The sequence below is a fragment of the Talpa europaea genome (genome assembly GCF_964194135.1).
Source record: "Talpa europaea genome assembly, chromosome: 9".
NCBI lineage: Eukaryota > Metazoa > Chordata > Mammalia > Eulipotyphla > Talpidae > Talpa > Talpa europaea.
The window spans coordinates 102,501,360-102,517,772 of NC_140076.1; the positions used below are offsets into that span (position 1 = coordinate 102,501,360).

Sequence of the window (16,413 nt, forward strand, 5' to 3'; positions counted from 1 at the left end):
TCTCTTTTTTTCTACAGCACCAAAGAAATCCAAATAGAAAAAGAAGGGATCAGAACTGGGAATAAAGAAAAAGGCCTGTTTCCATCTCAGCCACACTATCTCAGTTTTTATGATTTTCAAAACTTTTGTCACATCATCCTGTCCCCACAAGGGCATCAGTATTCCCTAATTGGCACAACATATGTAGCAAGTTGTTCTCTATACCATCCTTATTCAAAACTTGCATGTGGCATAAAATGGGTTGGTGGCACCATGGTAAATTTCCTGTTGATTTCATGTATTCTTTTTCCTAATCTTAGCCAAGAAAACAAACAGGACCAACTTCAAATCCAAACTTCTGATTCTGATCACCAAAGTCATTGATCATTACATCAACAATAGGGACTTGATCAATTTTCGGTGTATTGATTTCAATCACAGTCTTTTCATAGCCTTTTCTGGACTGTAAAGTTAAGCAGAAATGAGAAGTTATACAATCATTTCTTATTTTTAATATATATATCACTTTTTTTCTTAAGCCTCTGAATGAAGGTTAGAAAGTAAAAAAGAGTGAAAGGCAAATTTTTCACTGTCTGTGGTAATTAACTTTTCTTTTTATCACTACTGTCATACATAGTTTTTAATCTTGAGTGTTGAAAATTACATTTTATATTTAATAGTAATTACCCAACTATAATACTCTAGTACATTGCATAGTTGAAAAAAATCTTACTAGACTGATAAACACAGTTTAGTATGAAAACTGATTCTGGTATTGGGTCATAACATACTCCTATGTAAATAATATATCCTTGTCTATAATTATAATTATATATACACAGCCAAATAGTAAGAAAAATTTGAATACAGTATATAAAGTATAATAGAGTTCAAAAGTCAAAAAATTTCTGCTGCTATCTATTAATTTTGTGGATAATTCTTAATACTCATTAGGAAATCCTTCCAAAACACTTGTTCTTTTAATTTGCTTTATTTACTCTTCTTTATTCTACTTGTATTCCATTCATTTTGCTGAAGACATAGGCCTGCTAATTTATAATTGTGACTTTTCTTCAGTTGTCAAAGACAGCCAAAACAAGTAGCTCTTTAGGATGCTCTATGCATCATTTTTAATATAAAATTCTTACATGTCTGAGAAAGAGAGTTCCAGAAGGTAAAATAACAAAATTGATAGCAGTTTCCTAAAGTGGCATAAGATAGACCCATATCAACAAGCCCTATATGAAAAAAAAGCAGGGCAATTATCTGTTATATTTATTTATTTATTAATTTATTTATATTCCTATTTTTTTTTTACATTTTTTTCATTTTGATACAGTAATTGGTTTCTCCCCTCAGGTGTAAATTCTATAAATGATGATCCATTTATCTATCATCTTAAAAGCAAGGAGTTAGGAGGCAAATGAAATAGGTTTTTTGATTTTTTTTTTATTTCAGGAATAACCAGCTCCAATACTATTCAAATGTCCATGAAACATCACATGATCCAACACTACCTTCTGCTATGAATTCAAAAAATGTGCCTCTGGTTCCGAATTTCTGTGTTTGCATGTGTTACATTAGTGACTTCTAACATACTGGATTTTAAAATGTCAGTGTTAAGCGCTGACATTTTAATAACAATTGGCAACCACTTCAGGAGAGAAACTTGACTCACACCAGCATTCCCTCTCACCTTTGCGAGAGGAGGCAGGCAGAAATGGTACTCACCGAGCAGCCATCATATAGCGCTTTCACATAAGGGTTGTTGTCATAGGATAACTCCTCATCATTGGATCCCAGGAACCGAAGTGCTTTGTCATAGCTTCCTGATGACACGTCATACCAGGCTGCTGACTGATGACAGTTGTAGGTGAAATTTTGCCGAGCAGAGGCCGTCAGCAGCTTCAGGAATGTCATTTGCACCATATTAATGGAATTGCCTTCAACATCCAAATAGGAAAGCTGTGAATAAAGGAATAAAAGCATTAAGATTAGCTTCTTCTGTTATGTGATAAAAAACAAAATAACTGTTGACAGTGAACCATGATCCCAGAAGCATGCAGATAAATGGACCCATGTTAACTTAATGAAAGAAAATGTGCATTAAGCAACAGAAGACGGAGACAGGATTTTATGAAATTAGAATTGTATTCCCGCAGGAGTTAATGTATGCACTGCTTATATTTGAAAAAAAAAAAAAAGTGGTATTATTTTCTATGTGTCAGTTTTCTAATCAGTAAAACCTGCACAAAAAAAAAAAAAACTTTTGTATCTTTGTATGTAACAGATTAATGAAATAAGGCAGCACTGACAAGAGAACTGTCAGTGCAATGCTACAGTGTATAGCATAGTATAGTCCATTAAAAAACATAGTATAGTCCATTAAAAAACATATCACCGTGTAGCTATATTAATATTTGGCTCAAACCTTTAAATATATTTCTGCAATTCTCATTTACTGACTAGGGACTCAGATGATGAGGATCCTTGTGAGGATAGAGAAAAAAATATTTGGGAAATGTACTCTAAGCAAAAGAATACAAAACAGCAAAAAATAAATCTATAAACACAATTCCATCTGTGTTTGTATTATTGACTCATACAAATAAGAATGTAATATGGATACTTAATATGTAGCTTGAAGACTGATCTAGTGAATAGTGTCAAGTGGAGAAATTCACCAGACATTGTAAATATGTATAAGCTTGTATAGGGATAACTGAATAATCATCATTGGAAAATAATATCATTTTAAAAGAAAATTAAAAAATTAATAATTATCAGTATGTGTAAAACTTTAAATACATTTCAATTAAACAATTAAGTATTTTATTTTAAAGTTTTAAAATGTAAATTTAGTTTTGGCATAATCTTAATCTTAGAAAATTATAAACAATGAATTCATAATTGGACAGAAATATCTAAATAAAATTGTTCTACAAACAAATAAATGCACAAGCCCATCATTCACATTATTTCCAAATATAGTTATCAGAAAAATATATTGCATTCTAAAAGTTTTTATTGAAGTAGGTAACAAAAAAATAAATTAAGATTCAAGTGAAATGAAAATTAAATAATTGGAATCAAAGATATCAACTAGATATTATATTTTCTATATTTGTTATTAATAACAATCTATTTTTATTATGTCTACCTCTGCTCTTTATGAAATGCATACTTTATTTTATTTTATTTTAATAATTTAGCATATTTCAATTAATTGTGATACAAACATTTTGACTTCTCTAGAATATATAAAGGTAAAAACTATAGATGGAGTAAACTAGGGAGCATAGTAAAATTTAGACTTTTACAGACAATATTTAGACCTATATAACTTAGCTTCATTCATGAAATTCAAGATAAACCATTTCATTAGGAGGTAATAACATACCAGCTTTCCTCTCTTAAATTCACTAAACCAGCTTCCTGGTTTCTCCTTCGGCCATGATGAAATTCTTACCTGTTGCATAGAAATGAAAATTAGAAGGTAGGTAAAAGCCATGAACAATAATATATATGTATACAAGAGTAATTTTCATTGACTAAGATACTAAAGCACTTTTAAGAGGCATCTACCTTGATATATACAGAATGAGGCAAGAAGCAAAATTTGAGGTAGAACCTGTGAATTCTAATCAAATTTAGGGGAGGCTGAATGGGGGAGATGGTTGGTGGGGAGGAAAAATAACATTGTAAATGGATACTAAGGACGTAGGGGATGCTGGTGGAACTCTTAGGCCTTGCAGAGGAAACCCTCACAAGACCAGTCAGCATTTATCATTGTCATCAATTCAGGTACCATCTGTATTCCACAGCCTAAGGAGTCATCCTGAAAGTAACCAGCCAGTAAAGGAAGGGATTTTATGGAAAAGTCATTGGCAGGATGCAAGAATATTTAGAATCTTTTATTGATCTGCACTTTTGCAAAAATCAGTATATACGTGGGTGTATATCAGCTCACTATAGGGAATTTGAGTCATCAGTATGAGGGGAGGCATTTTCCATTTTTCCACATCCTTCTGAGACTAGAGAAGCTTTATTAGGCTTTGCTGTATGCCAAGGTGGTTGCAAAACAATTACTTTGCCTCCTATCCCTACTATTGACCCTTTGCTTATAATCTTCTCTCCTACAAGTTATTGGCCACACAGAAACTTAGTAGTTTTACCTTAAGGAATTTCCATTTCTCTGTACATCCACACCACTTAGTAAGAAGGTGATTTACTATGCTATTAATTTGCATGTAGTTTTAAAGATAGACCTCAAATAATTGATACTACTATGTGAAAATAAAGAAATATGTTTGAAGATCTTATGCAGTCAAAAAATAGTCAAATTCAGAGAATGCTCTTCTTTTATAGTAAAGATTAATTCTTTATAAAAATGCATATTTTGAATATACTATATAGTTGTGAGTTCTACCACATTCTAATTGGAAGGAAGAATACTAGATTCATGCACTAAATCTGAGAATCAGCTGTGCCATGTCATGGGAAACCAGAACATTTTAGGGAACAAGCAAGTGCAACTGGGTAAAAAATACAACTGGGTGAGAAATAAAGGAGAGAAGTAATTGTCAACTCTGTACGTCACTTTGGTGACTTACTCATGTTTATGCACATGAAATGTTCTAATTATTCTGTAAGAAAAGCAGATAAATGAAAATATGACAGTATAATTTCCCTTTTTAGTTCAATATTGCAAAAACATGGCAGGAACTGTCAGCAGTCACCATCAAAACGGACTGGTACTTACGCCTTCAGATTTTTTGTCTGGATAAATGCAAGTCTCACCCCCGGATGTGAAATTACAGTAAACTTTGAAGGAATCTCCTGAGCAACCTTGGTTAGGATCAATCCAATATTCACCTAGAAGGCAGAAAAATATGTCATCTATATGTTAACATATCAAAAACCGAATGTATATCTATCACATTTAATTAGAAAGAAATAAGGAAAAATGAGTATTCATAGTTCTTTCTCAACATGAATCATGAATTCCTTTTATGCTTTTGGTCATATGAGGATATTTGTTTGAAAAGTTAAAGAGTGACACTGTGTCTTTCACCTCAAAGTTTGCAAATGCCCCCCACACTCCCTGGAACATCCTTTTTTCTTCTTAGCCTGCCGATTGGATTTAGGTTTCAGCTTAGATGTCACCTCTTCAAATATTAACATTGTATTTATCCATGTGTAATAAATTGTATGCATATTAGGATCAGGTACACACAAATGTAAATACCATATGCATTAATATTTAAATAATCTGAAAATAATAATGAATATATTTTTTCTAGGTTTATTAATCTGTAATAATGGACGGGATAGTATCTACTTAGCCTCAAGAATCACATTTTTGCATTACTTTATAGCAAATAAATGCATTGCAAATAAATGCATTCTACATTTGAATGGGATCCTAAGAGGAAGGCCTGTTTTATATATTTAAATGAAGTTTTCTGTGAATACAATCATTTAAATACTGCAGAACAAATTTGTCATGTGAATAATCATGACTGTTAACTTGGTACGACATGAGTAATGATCAGTAGTGGGAGTAGTGAAGTTATTGTTTAAATAATTGACAAAGTGGTATTTGTTAACATGAGTTATTTGGTATAGAATTGATACACATATAGTGACTATTCTGTTTTCCGCCTATCATTTTTCATACTGTCACATATTTGAATTATGCCAATCCATTGGTTATAAACTTTCAAAATTTTAAAAGTTCCACTGCTTAGTTTAGTACTGGATTTCTTGAAAAGCCAATGCTAATCTTCTTTATTTTTACTGTTACTGCATAACTAGAAAATAATAATGATTAAGTTTCTATTATATCAGATAATTTGAATATAATATGTACCACAATATTTATACATTTCCTAGTTATACCATCAATGCAATCCCACCTAGAATAAGTTGAAATTCTCAGGAAAAAAATACAAAAAATCATGTAATAGTTTATCAATTGGAATAACAATCTTAATTTTTGATATTTCTTATGGTTTTTAGGAATATATAAATTTGAATTATATGGTAAGCATTACTTTTATCTTGCTTTATTCAGTTAACATTGTCATTAAACATTTCAAACAATATATTAATATCTTATTCAGTAAGATATCTTTGTTCAATAAATTCAATATATTATAGGTACTATGTTAATTTCATCCCCAATTTATTAATTTCCTACTTCTACTGTCACTAAAAATCAACATATATATATATATATATATATATACTACATTAAATTCACCACTAAAAGTCCATTTCTGTCCTTCACTATACAAATGATCCTTTAGGTAAACTGATTTACCTACCCCTCCTTCCTTTTACTCTGGTAACTACTAATTGGTCTTACAGTTTAAATGTTTATTTTTGTTTTATTTAGTTTGTTTGTTTTTATTTTTTGTGTGTATGAGAAATATTTTTTTAAAAAATATTATTTTTTAAATTTTATATTTTTTTATCATTTTTCATTTTTGTACAATGTATTCATTTTCATCTTGATTATAGTCCCCATATAATTACAACTCCCACCCCCCCTTGTTTTGATCCTACTCCCTCCTCCCCCCCGTAGTGTGTCTCTGGTTTAAAGTTGCTTGTTGATTTTGATTTTTACTTTATTATAATTAGTCTCTTTCCTATCCCTTATTTAGCTTTTCTAAATTCCTGTTAAGAGTGAGACCATCTGATATTTTCTTTTTCTTTCTGGCTTATTTCGTTGCACATGATGCCTTCCAGCTCCATCCATGTTGCTGCAAACTGCATGTGTTTATCTTTTTGGATTGCTGAGTAATATTCCATTGTGTATATGTACCACATCTTCTTGAGCCAGTCATCTATTTTTGGGGCATTTGGGATGTTTCCATAGCTTAGCTATTGTAAATAGTGTTGCTATAAACATAGGGGTGCAGGTGCACCTTTGAATTAATGTTTCTGTATCCTTTGGGTAAATACCTAGGAGTGGAATTGCTGGATCATATGGAAGCTCCATCTTTAGCAGGTTGAGGAATCTCCACACAGCTTTCCATAGTGGTTGGACCAGTTTGCACTCCCACCAGGTGCAAGAGAGTTCCTTTTTCTCCACACCTTGCCAACATTTGTTGTTGCTAGTTTTTTTTTTTTTTTAATATGTGCCATTCTCACTGGTGTGAGATGGTATCTCATTGTAGTTTCAATTTGCATTTCCCTGATTACAAGTGATGTTGAACATTTTTTCATATGCCTGTTGGCCATTCACATTTCCTCTTTGGAGAAGTTTCTTTTTAGCTCTTCTGCCCTTTTTTGACTGGATTATTTACTTTGTTTTTGTTGAGTCTCATCAGCTCTTTATAGATTTTTGAGATCAGTCCTTTATCACTAGTGTTGTGCAAAAATTTTCTCCCAGTCCTTGGGGTGTCTCTTTGTTTTGGTTGCTGTCTCTTTTGCTGTATAGAAGCTCTTTAATTTGATGTAGCCCCAGCTGTTTATCCTTGCCTTCACTATCACTGCTTTGGGTGATGTGTCTTTAAAGATGTTACTGAGGTATATGCCATGTAGTGTTTTGCCTATATATCCTTCTATATATTTTATGGTTTCAGGTCTTATGTTTAGTTCTTTAATCCATTTTGAGTTGGTTTTTGTGCATGATGTGAGGTAGCAGTCAAGCTTCATTCTTTTGCATGTAGCAACCCAATTTTCCCTGCACCATTTATTGAACAAACTTTCTTTGCTCCATTGCATATTCTTTGCTCCTTTGTCAAATATTAGTTGAACATAAATCTGTGGGTTTATTTCTGGATTTTCTATTTGGTTCCATTGGTCTGTGTGTCTGTTGTTGGTCCAATACCATGCAGTTTTGATTATTATGGCTTTGTAGTATAGTTTGAAGTCTGGGAGTGTGATACCGCCATTCCCTTCTCTCTTTTTTTTTTTTTTCAGGAGAGCTTTGGCTATTTGGTTTTTATTGGCTCCCTATGAATTTCATCATTATTTGTTCTATTTCTTTGAAGAAGTAACATTGCATTACATTATGTAAGTTTCAACTGTACATCATTAAAAAATCAAAACACACACACACACATATATGTGTATATATCTATATCTATATAGATATATACACTACATTAAATTTACCAGTAAAAGTCCATTTCTTCCCTTCACTATACAATTGATCCTTTGCCTGACTTACCTACTCCTTCCTTTTTCTCTGGTAACTACTAATTGGTCTTATAGTTTAAAAGTTTATTTTTGGTTTATTTAGTTCACTCATTTGTTTATTTTTGGTTTATTTAGTTTCACTTGTTTATTTTTGGTTTATTTTATTTAATTCATTTATTTTTAAACAGTCTCCTTTAATTCCATCTTCCTTCCAAATCAAGTCATTTTCCACTTTGCTCACTATTATTCATCATAATGACCTTCTTTCAGTTCTTTGAAGACAAGATTTTTCTTCAAAGTTTTGCAAATGTCCCATGTCCTTTGTATGGAATAAACTTTTGGCTATCTCACTACTATTTCAACTTAAATGTCACCTTCTTAAATTAACATTCTATTTATCCAAACTAGAATGGCTCTTTAATTATCTAAATACCAATTTTTTCCCCAGTATCTGTCATAGTATACCATTCTCAATACTTTTGGTTTTCTTGTCTCCATCCTTACATAACTAACTCAAAGATTTCTTTCTATTTATGTGTGAGTCTCTGGGATAATCAGTGCCTGGAACTGTTAAAGAGGTAAGGTAGGTCAGTAGGTTAAAAAAAAAAAAACAGTAATTATAAATAACACATTAATGAAATATTAAAGCTCATCATAATATGGAAACCACAAGGCACTGTAGTCCATAGTGAGCATTCCAATTCCCAAATATACAATATTTTTTTCTTGAGGTTTTCATTCATTATATTTGTTTCATAACTCAGTACATGTTGGCATCTTAAACATTTCAGTTGCAATTGCTTAGCTACATCAGTGTGAGTCATTCTTAAGAATCATGGAATTGATATCAAACTAAACATATTTTTTCAATTAAACATCTATTTTAAGGTCTTGTATGGCAGTTTGCATAGGACTCTTAAAAAAATATTTGTGTTTTAGTTTTAACAGGCTGTGTTTGATTAAGATAAGGGATTTTTTGTGACATTCTTCCTGTGTGATGGTGACTGTTTCTGAATTGTATTAAACTTTTCTATCTGTAGGGACTTATTTAGCTATGTTGTAAACATTCAGTATATGACTGATAATATAAAAAAACTGTATTTGAGAGTAAAAAGTGGGGCAAAGTATACCAACATAAAGTGGGAGCTTAAAAATCAGATAAAGATCTGCCTCATGTTAATTAGTAATTGTCTGAGATAACTAACTTGGATAGTCGAAACTCTTATCTTCTCAGAATAGGTATATGAAGGTTTTTTTAAACAGTAGGTATAATAAATTATTCTCATTAGTTTCACTAATAAATTATTTATATCTGTTCTGGTTATTTGTGGATCAAAGAAAGAAATCTTTGTCTCCAGCTATCCCAATTCTTAAATATTCTGTTTACCATAGTACTACTAAACTGATAGTTAAAATATGATTCAGTTACACTATATAACAATGTCAATTTTGCCTATATTAATGTAAGGCAAGTTAGGAGAAAAGACATACATAATTATATAGAAATATGCTCATGTGTGCGCACACATAAAACCCATTCCATGACAGTCACTACAACGCAAAATGCATTTGTGTTACCTATAAGCATCCAAAAATGATGTTGTCATAATTAAATGAAACCTTATTTAACAAAGATTTTCCAAAGCACATCTTGATTATGCAGTGCAAATTACCTTTTCTGTTGACAAGACTGGAATTAATAATTGTTTGTTTTAGTTTTACTTCGAGACTATATTAAACATTTAACTGGAATTAATGAGCTGACAATGCACCTCAGTAACTTAGAAACTCAGTACATTTGCTTTGTCATGTATTATTAACATACCATCTGGAAAGTCAGGATGACTGAGCTGCAGATCCTTGCAAGTCCGGGCTGGGTTGGTCTGAGTACCCATTGGAAATTTCATATGCTCAATGTCTTGTTTCAGGGAATTGAGTGAACCAAAAATTTCTTCCATGCCATCCGAGTAATCAAGAATATTATCACTTGCATCTGCTTGTATGCTTTCAGTATGTCTTCTTGTTTTTTTGGGTGACAAGATTGGTAAGGGTTGAATGACTTCACCAGGTGGACCCTGTAAAAGAGATGATGTGCATGTAATGGTGTCCTAAGGTAAATATTCCACAGATGTTAGTTTGTAGTGGTTATATCATTGTTATGGGAAATTATAGTTGGTTTAGCTTTACAATGTTCTCCACATATTTGTTTTGGTTTCTCTAATTGTTACTAGCTGCTAGTTTTACATATAGGCTATGTATGTTTATGGATATATACCTATATTTAAGCAACTTTTTAAGTTCTTTAAAAAAGAATATAGAAGAGATACTGAGGGAAGCATAAAAATCAGATGATTTCTGGCCCTTTTTCTATATAATAGTGTCACTCAAATTTGTATGGACATACGTTACTTTATATAACATGTGTTACTTTTTTTATTATTTGCATGCTCTAGCTCCACAACTAGATTCAAAAGTCTCTTAGCATACCATTTTAAGCTTCTTGTACTATCTAAAGATCTGTTGATTATAATTGATGAATTATATTGGGAAATATTAAACTTAAAAATATATTAGCTTGGGCCTCCCCTGGTGGCGCAGCGGTTGAGCGCTGGGTTGCGAGGCTGCCTGCAGCCTCTGCAGCGCCAGTTCAATTCCCCGGCCACCAGCGAGGGTCCCACAAAAAAAAAAAAAAATATATTAGCTTGCTTCAAATATTTATAACTGAAATCTTTCAAAATTAACATACTTAAAAGAAATACAACCAGATCTAATTTACACATTCAAGAATATATCTGCACTAAATAATTAATCCATATCCTTATGGGTGGAGTTGTGTACCATAAAAATTCACATGTAGAAGTTCTGTAGTCCAGTAGCTCAGAATATGACTTTATTTGGAAATGGGTTGCTATAAACATAATTAGTAAACCTAATATGAGGACATCAAAGTTGGCCCTAATCCAATATGGCTACTGTTCTTATATGAAGGGGGCATTTGGACACAGAGAACCTACAGGCTGAAGACCATGTGAAAAGATGTGAGGAAGAGACAGTTATCTGTACGTGAAGGTGTGGTTTGGATCAATTTTTCCCCCCTTAGCTCTACAAGGGACCAAATGCTGCTAACACCTTGTTCTAGGACTTCTGGCTCTAGACTTCTTAGACAACACATTTTTTTTTTTTTGTTGTCCAAGCCACCTTGTGTGTGCAACTTTGTTATGGCAACCCTAACAAACTAATACAAACTAATACACATATAGTTGGAAACTGTTTAGCACAAGAAGAAACTATTTTTTTCACATGGATCTACAATTAGTAATTGCACGAAGCCTGGAAAATGTGACCATTAATAAATGGGAGCAATTATTGTTGCTTTTATTATCATCACTATATGTGGTAGGAAAAAATATCAAGTATCTGAACTATCTTTATTCTTAGTGTTAGTTATAAATGCAGCGCTGTGGAGCACAACCTGTTGGTTTCATGAAAATGTGACAGAAAAATATATATATTATTTTCTTGAAAAACTAATAAAAATGCTATTATCTATATCTATTATCTATCTATCTGTCCATCTATCTATCTATCTATCTATTAATCAATCAGGCACTATCACATTTAAAGAGTAAAACAATTAATAGACAAGACTTGGCATGTACACTGATTACTTAATCAATGCAGCTGTTATTTCCTAGACAATCAGTATTTTGAAGGGGATGTGATTTTTCATCTTTATAAATTCAGAAAAATCAATGACACTATCAAGATGTTAATTGTCAGAATATTACTCTTGTAGCCATGCACTTACAGGAGGCCCAGGAGGTCCAGGAAGACCACCATCACCCTTCTGACCCGCAGGACCCTGTTGAAAAGAAAAAAAGAACAAAATAAATAGAGGACAAAGCATTCAGATAGGCTTCACTGAAAAAATGCAAACACTGAAGAGAAGTACTTACAGTAGAGCCTTTGTTACCCTTTGGACCTTGAGGGCCCTATACAATGCAAAGAGAAAAAAGTACAGCTAAATATCTAAAGAATTGATGTCTCTGATATATTTGCAAGTTAACTATAAAATTGTTTCCTGTACTCCTGTACTTACTGGCAAGCCTGGAGGACCAGGTGGGCCTATGGGACCAGCAGGACCTGGAATTCCCTAAAAAGAGAATCATCCAAATTAAAGAATTTCCTCTGCTATTCCACTGCATGGTTTGCATAACAACACACATTGCAAAATCTAAAGAATTCAAAAATATTTAAGAAAAGTCTAAATTTTTCCATTGTGAATCTAAGAAATAACTCTTGCAAGATCATCTGAATTATTTTTATTTTGCTGCATTTCTGAAGGCTGAAGGAATGTGTGTGTGTGTGTGTGTGTGTGTCTGTATTTAAAAATTTGCATGTATTGAGGATTAACCATTAAGCTATAATTTTTATGATTTCTCACTTGTCACAGTTTTAATTTATTTAAGGTTAAATGAATTTCTTTCTGAAACATCACAGATTTAAGGAAATTAGAATAAAGATGCTCTAAATCATTTTGTTAGTCATCTTTAAAGGTATGTGTGAAGAGTGTGTGTACCTATGATTGGAAAGGAGCAGGAAATCTCCCATATCTTACTCACCCCATCTCCCTTTGCTCCTGGAGATCCTTGAGTTCCAGGGAGTCCCCTGTCACCCTTTTCACCTTGTTCTCCTGGAGGACCAATTAACCCAATTAAACCAGGATGTCCCTGTGGAAGGCAGAGAAAAGAAATTTTAGGAATATATAAATTACAACCATTTCATTAAGTGAAAGTCATAAAATAATTTCACATTAAAACCGTGAAGCATTACAGTGAAAAATTTATATAAAATTCTCTAAAATCACTTTGTGAATGCAATATATGATTAAGAACCTCCTCCTCTTAATCTCACAGAACTGTTAACTGCTTATGTGATATTTCTATCAAGAGTTGGGAGTATTATGGAACAAGCTGTTTTTCTAAAATATCATCCCCAGTGTTTCATTAATTAAAAAGTATTCCCTCAACTATGATCAATATGACCTTATGCAATAGTCATGAAACAAACAATTGAAAATCATTATTTTAATAAACATCTCATTTTTTATGAAATAATTTCTATTCTTCAGAGACTCTGCAATCATTAAAAGCTATTTGCATACTTAAAAATAATCCAAAACTATGAGTGCCATTCTAAAAAAGACTTATTTTCTTTCATTAGTTTATACAACTCAGAATATATTTTGGAAGATCAATTTAAAAGACAGTGTATTTCAAATATTATTATTTGAAAGATATTCTTGTTTAAATTTTATATTTTCATGCTTAAAAACATAAAAATGGGCATTTTATTATTCCCTTTGTCTATTTTCTGAATAGTTATTTTAGTATAACCATATGCTTTCACCATATGGTTCCTACAAGGGGACATTAAAAATATATAGCACTGAATTCTGGTACTTTTTTAACTATTACTTACATATTTTGTCTTTTCTAAACTCATTGGAGTGGGTTATCTAAGAATTGACAACTTTTTTTTCATTGTTATAATGACAAGATATTCTTTGAAATTTCCTTTTGAGTTATTTTAATCTTCAAAATTATTGCCTCTACCATTTGAACATCAAAATTATAACAGCATATTCTTTGTTCTCACCTTTTCACCCTTGGAGCCAGGGTCACCTTTGAGACCAGGTAAGCCAGGAGGTCCCTAAATAATAAGAAATAATAACCACAGTAAGTATGAATTAGAGAATTGCATTAATTTTAACAGGATGTTTCGTATTGTTAATATGATGCGAATTAAAATAATAAATATGATCAGTGTTAATTTACTTTTTATGATTCCAAATTAACTTATTTTAAAACTTCATGATTTAATACTTAACCATATTAAAATATAATATTAATAGCTTGATTAAATAAATATGAAGTTAGAAATAGGATGTGGAGTATATGGTTTTTCAGTTTAGACGATAAAAAATACTTTTAATTATAGGAATTTTTTTAATGCAAGAAGTTTCCAAACCATACAGCTAGTTAACCAAATATTCTGAAGTTAAACTCAAATACAAAAGTAATCATATTTCTGGTAATATGTTATTTAAAACATATGTTATTTAAAATATGTTATTTTGAAATATGTTATTATAAATAAGTTATTTAAAACAATAACATCCAAAACTTTTGACAATACACTGGCCTCTAATAAACACTTTTCCTAAGTAAACTCACAAAAAAGTGTTTTAAACCGCAATTCCTGAATGGAATCTTAACTGAATGATTTGTATATTTAATAATAAGGTAATTTAATTTTTTCATAGAATCATCTCTATTTTAGAAATGTGACATACATTTACATTCCATTTATAACCTGTGCATCCCTTTGTGCTAAATTATATTTTTATGGAAATCATGGCATGACTTTAGCAATTAACACTTGTCCTGACTCTGCTCATGGAAATATTGCATACTGATGACTCTTAACAAACTTTTTCATGTAAAAATCAATGTGCCCCAACTTCAAGGCAACACAAAACAATATCCTTGTTCTGAAATTATAGCAAGTGAAATGATGAAAGATCTGATCTATCAGAAGTGTAACTAAAAGATGGTTTCCAAATGTAGGTAACTACTGCCTGCCTCAAGATACAGAGGCAAGATATATTATTCCTCTGAGTCTGAATTATTAGATGAAATGAATTATTTCAATAATGATCTTTAGCCTATCACTCAGAAAGCAAATTGTTTTCACTTTACCAAGCTATAGCATGAGTCTTTACTACTATAATTTTTACAAGGCTACCATAAATAATTTTCCCCTTCTACCTAAACACTTCAAGTGTTTAGTGTGAAAGAGCACTTTAAATCCCAGCCCATGAGTTTTTATGAATTTAAACTATTAAGAACTGTGGATATGATCCAAGCTGCATGATGCAATATGAAATCTATGGGTTTAGGATGGGATACACTTGGAAGAACAGTTAACCTTCCTTATTAACAACGTAAATCAGCTAGACAAAGGGGACTTCAGTTTTGTCATCTATAAAGCAAAGATTAAGAGATATATAAGGTAATTCTTATTGCATGGGGCTTCTATTAGATTGAACACATGGGCACTTTCCTTCCTTAGTTTCTCAAATCTATTTCTCAAACTGAAAATCTTACCATCAGGAGAAAATGAGAATTGTGTTAGTATCAATTAGTTCTGTGTAACAGTAGTATTTTGGTCTATTACTAGATTTATTTGTATTTGTTTTAATTCATGAATGATTCAGAAATTCTGTAAGAATTGATATAGACAGGGGCAATTTTCTTACATCAGTCAATTAACAATAGACAAAAATTTTCACAGCAATTATGTATGATTTAAAATGTGAATGTGCTTAAAATATTATAAGAAAAATATTTGCAGAAAAATATGTTAATTCAGTTTATAGTCTCTTTTATCAAAAAAATAAACAGTCATGCCACTTTTTTAAACTCTGCAAGGAAATTGATAAATTCACTTTCAAATATATCCTAAGATTAGGGTGAATATTGAACTTTCATCTAGTTTACTAATACCCTCTCATAGCAGATCTCAAAGTGTGGAATTCAGACCAGCAGCACTGGCATCATCTGTGAATTTTTAGAAAAGTAAATTCTTCGTTATCATCCAGACCAACTGAAACAGAAACACTGAATTTTGAGACCAGCAATTTTTTCATTAAAGTTTGAGAAACAGCTCCCAAATGCAGTTAATCCAATATGCAAATCAGAACAGCATAAAAGGTTTCAATTAGTTGAAAATCAAAACATTACATATTCAGTCTTAGTAGTTTAATAATTTTAAAATTAAGGGAATAATTTGCATCTTCCGCTTTCTGATCTCATCAGAAGTACTTGGTGAATTAATTAGGAAGACAATCTTGCCCAATCTCATAGTCTTAAAGAACTAATGTAAATAAGTAATGGAAGCAATAATTTCTTGAGTTCCTGTTATCGTCAGGATGGATGCCAAAACTCTACATGTTAGACAAAGGTGACATAAAAACAAGACATGAAAAAAATAGTTCTAATAAAAACATAACTGCATGAAAGAACCATATACTTTTAAAATTCACAAAAACCATTTAACAATATTGGTTATACTGGACATATATTAATTGCATAATAAGTTAAAAGTAAATACATTCTTAAATTGAAAGAACAAAACTATTTAAAAAGGCCACACTTTTTCTTTCTTCACTTCTCACTTTACATGCAAACTCTCTCAGGCCTATACTATACTTCACAGGAA

General features: G+C 31.5%; 1 protein-coding gene across 5 annotated transcripts in view; it reads right to left on the minus strand.

Annotated features, from left to right (window-relative positions):
- Nucleotides 1–295: 295 nt before the first annotated feature.
- The window catches only part of COL11A1 (collagen type XI alpha 1 chain), a gene marked incomplete at its 3' end in the record, with an annotated part of 194,034 nt that continues 177,916 nt past the window's right edge, over nucleotides 296–16,413 (minus strand). For all 5 annotated transcript variants that reach the window (XM_084242704.1, XM_084242702.1, XM_084242705.1 and 2 more), the window contains 10 exons: nucleotides 13,789–13,842; nucleotides 12,753–12,860; nucleotides 12,230–12,283; nucleotides 12,087–12,122; nucleotides 11,939–11,992; nucleotides 9,956–10,205; nucleotides 4,742–4,854; nucleotides 3,380–3,448; nucleotides 1,711–1,944; nucleotides 296–442 (listed from right to left, as the gene is read on the minus strand). In XM_084242704.1, coding sequence (XP_084098830.1) covers nucleotides 296–442; nucleotides 1,711–1,944; nucleotides 3,380–3,448; nucleotides 4,742–4,854; nucleotides 9,956–10,205; nucleotides 11,939–11,992; nucleotides 12,087–12,122; nucleotides 12,230–12,283; nucleotides 12,753–12,860; nucleotides 13,789–13,842 — 1,119 coding nt within the window. The remainder of the gene's footprint in view (nucleotides 443–1,710; nucleotides 1,945–3,379; nucleotides 3,449–4,741; nucleotides 4,855–9,955; nucleotides 10,206–11,938; nucleotides 11,993–12,086; nucleotides 12,123–12,229; nucleotides 12,284–12,752; nucleotides 12,861–13,788; nucleotides 13,843–16,413) is intronic.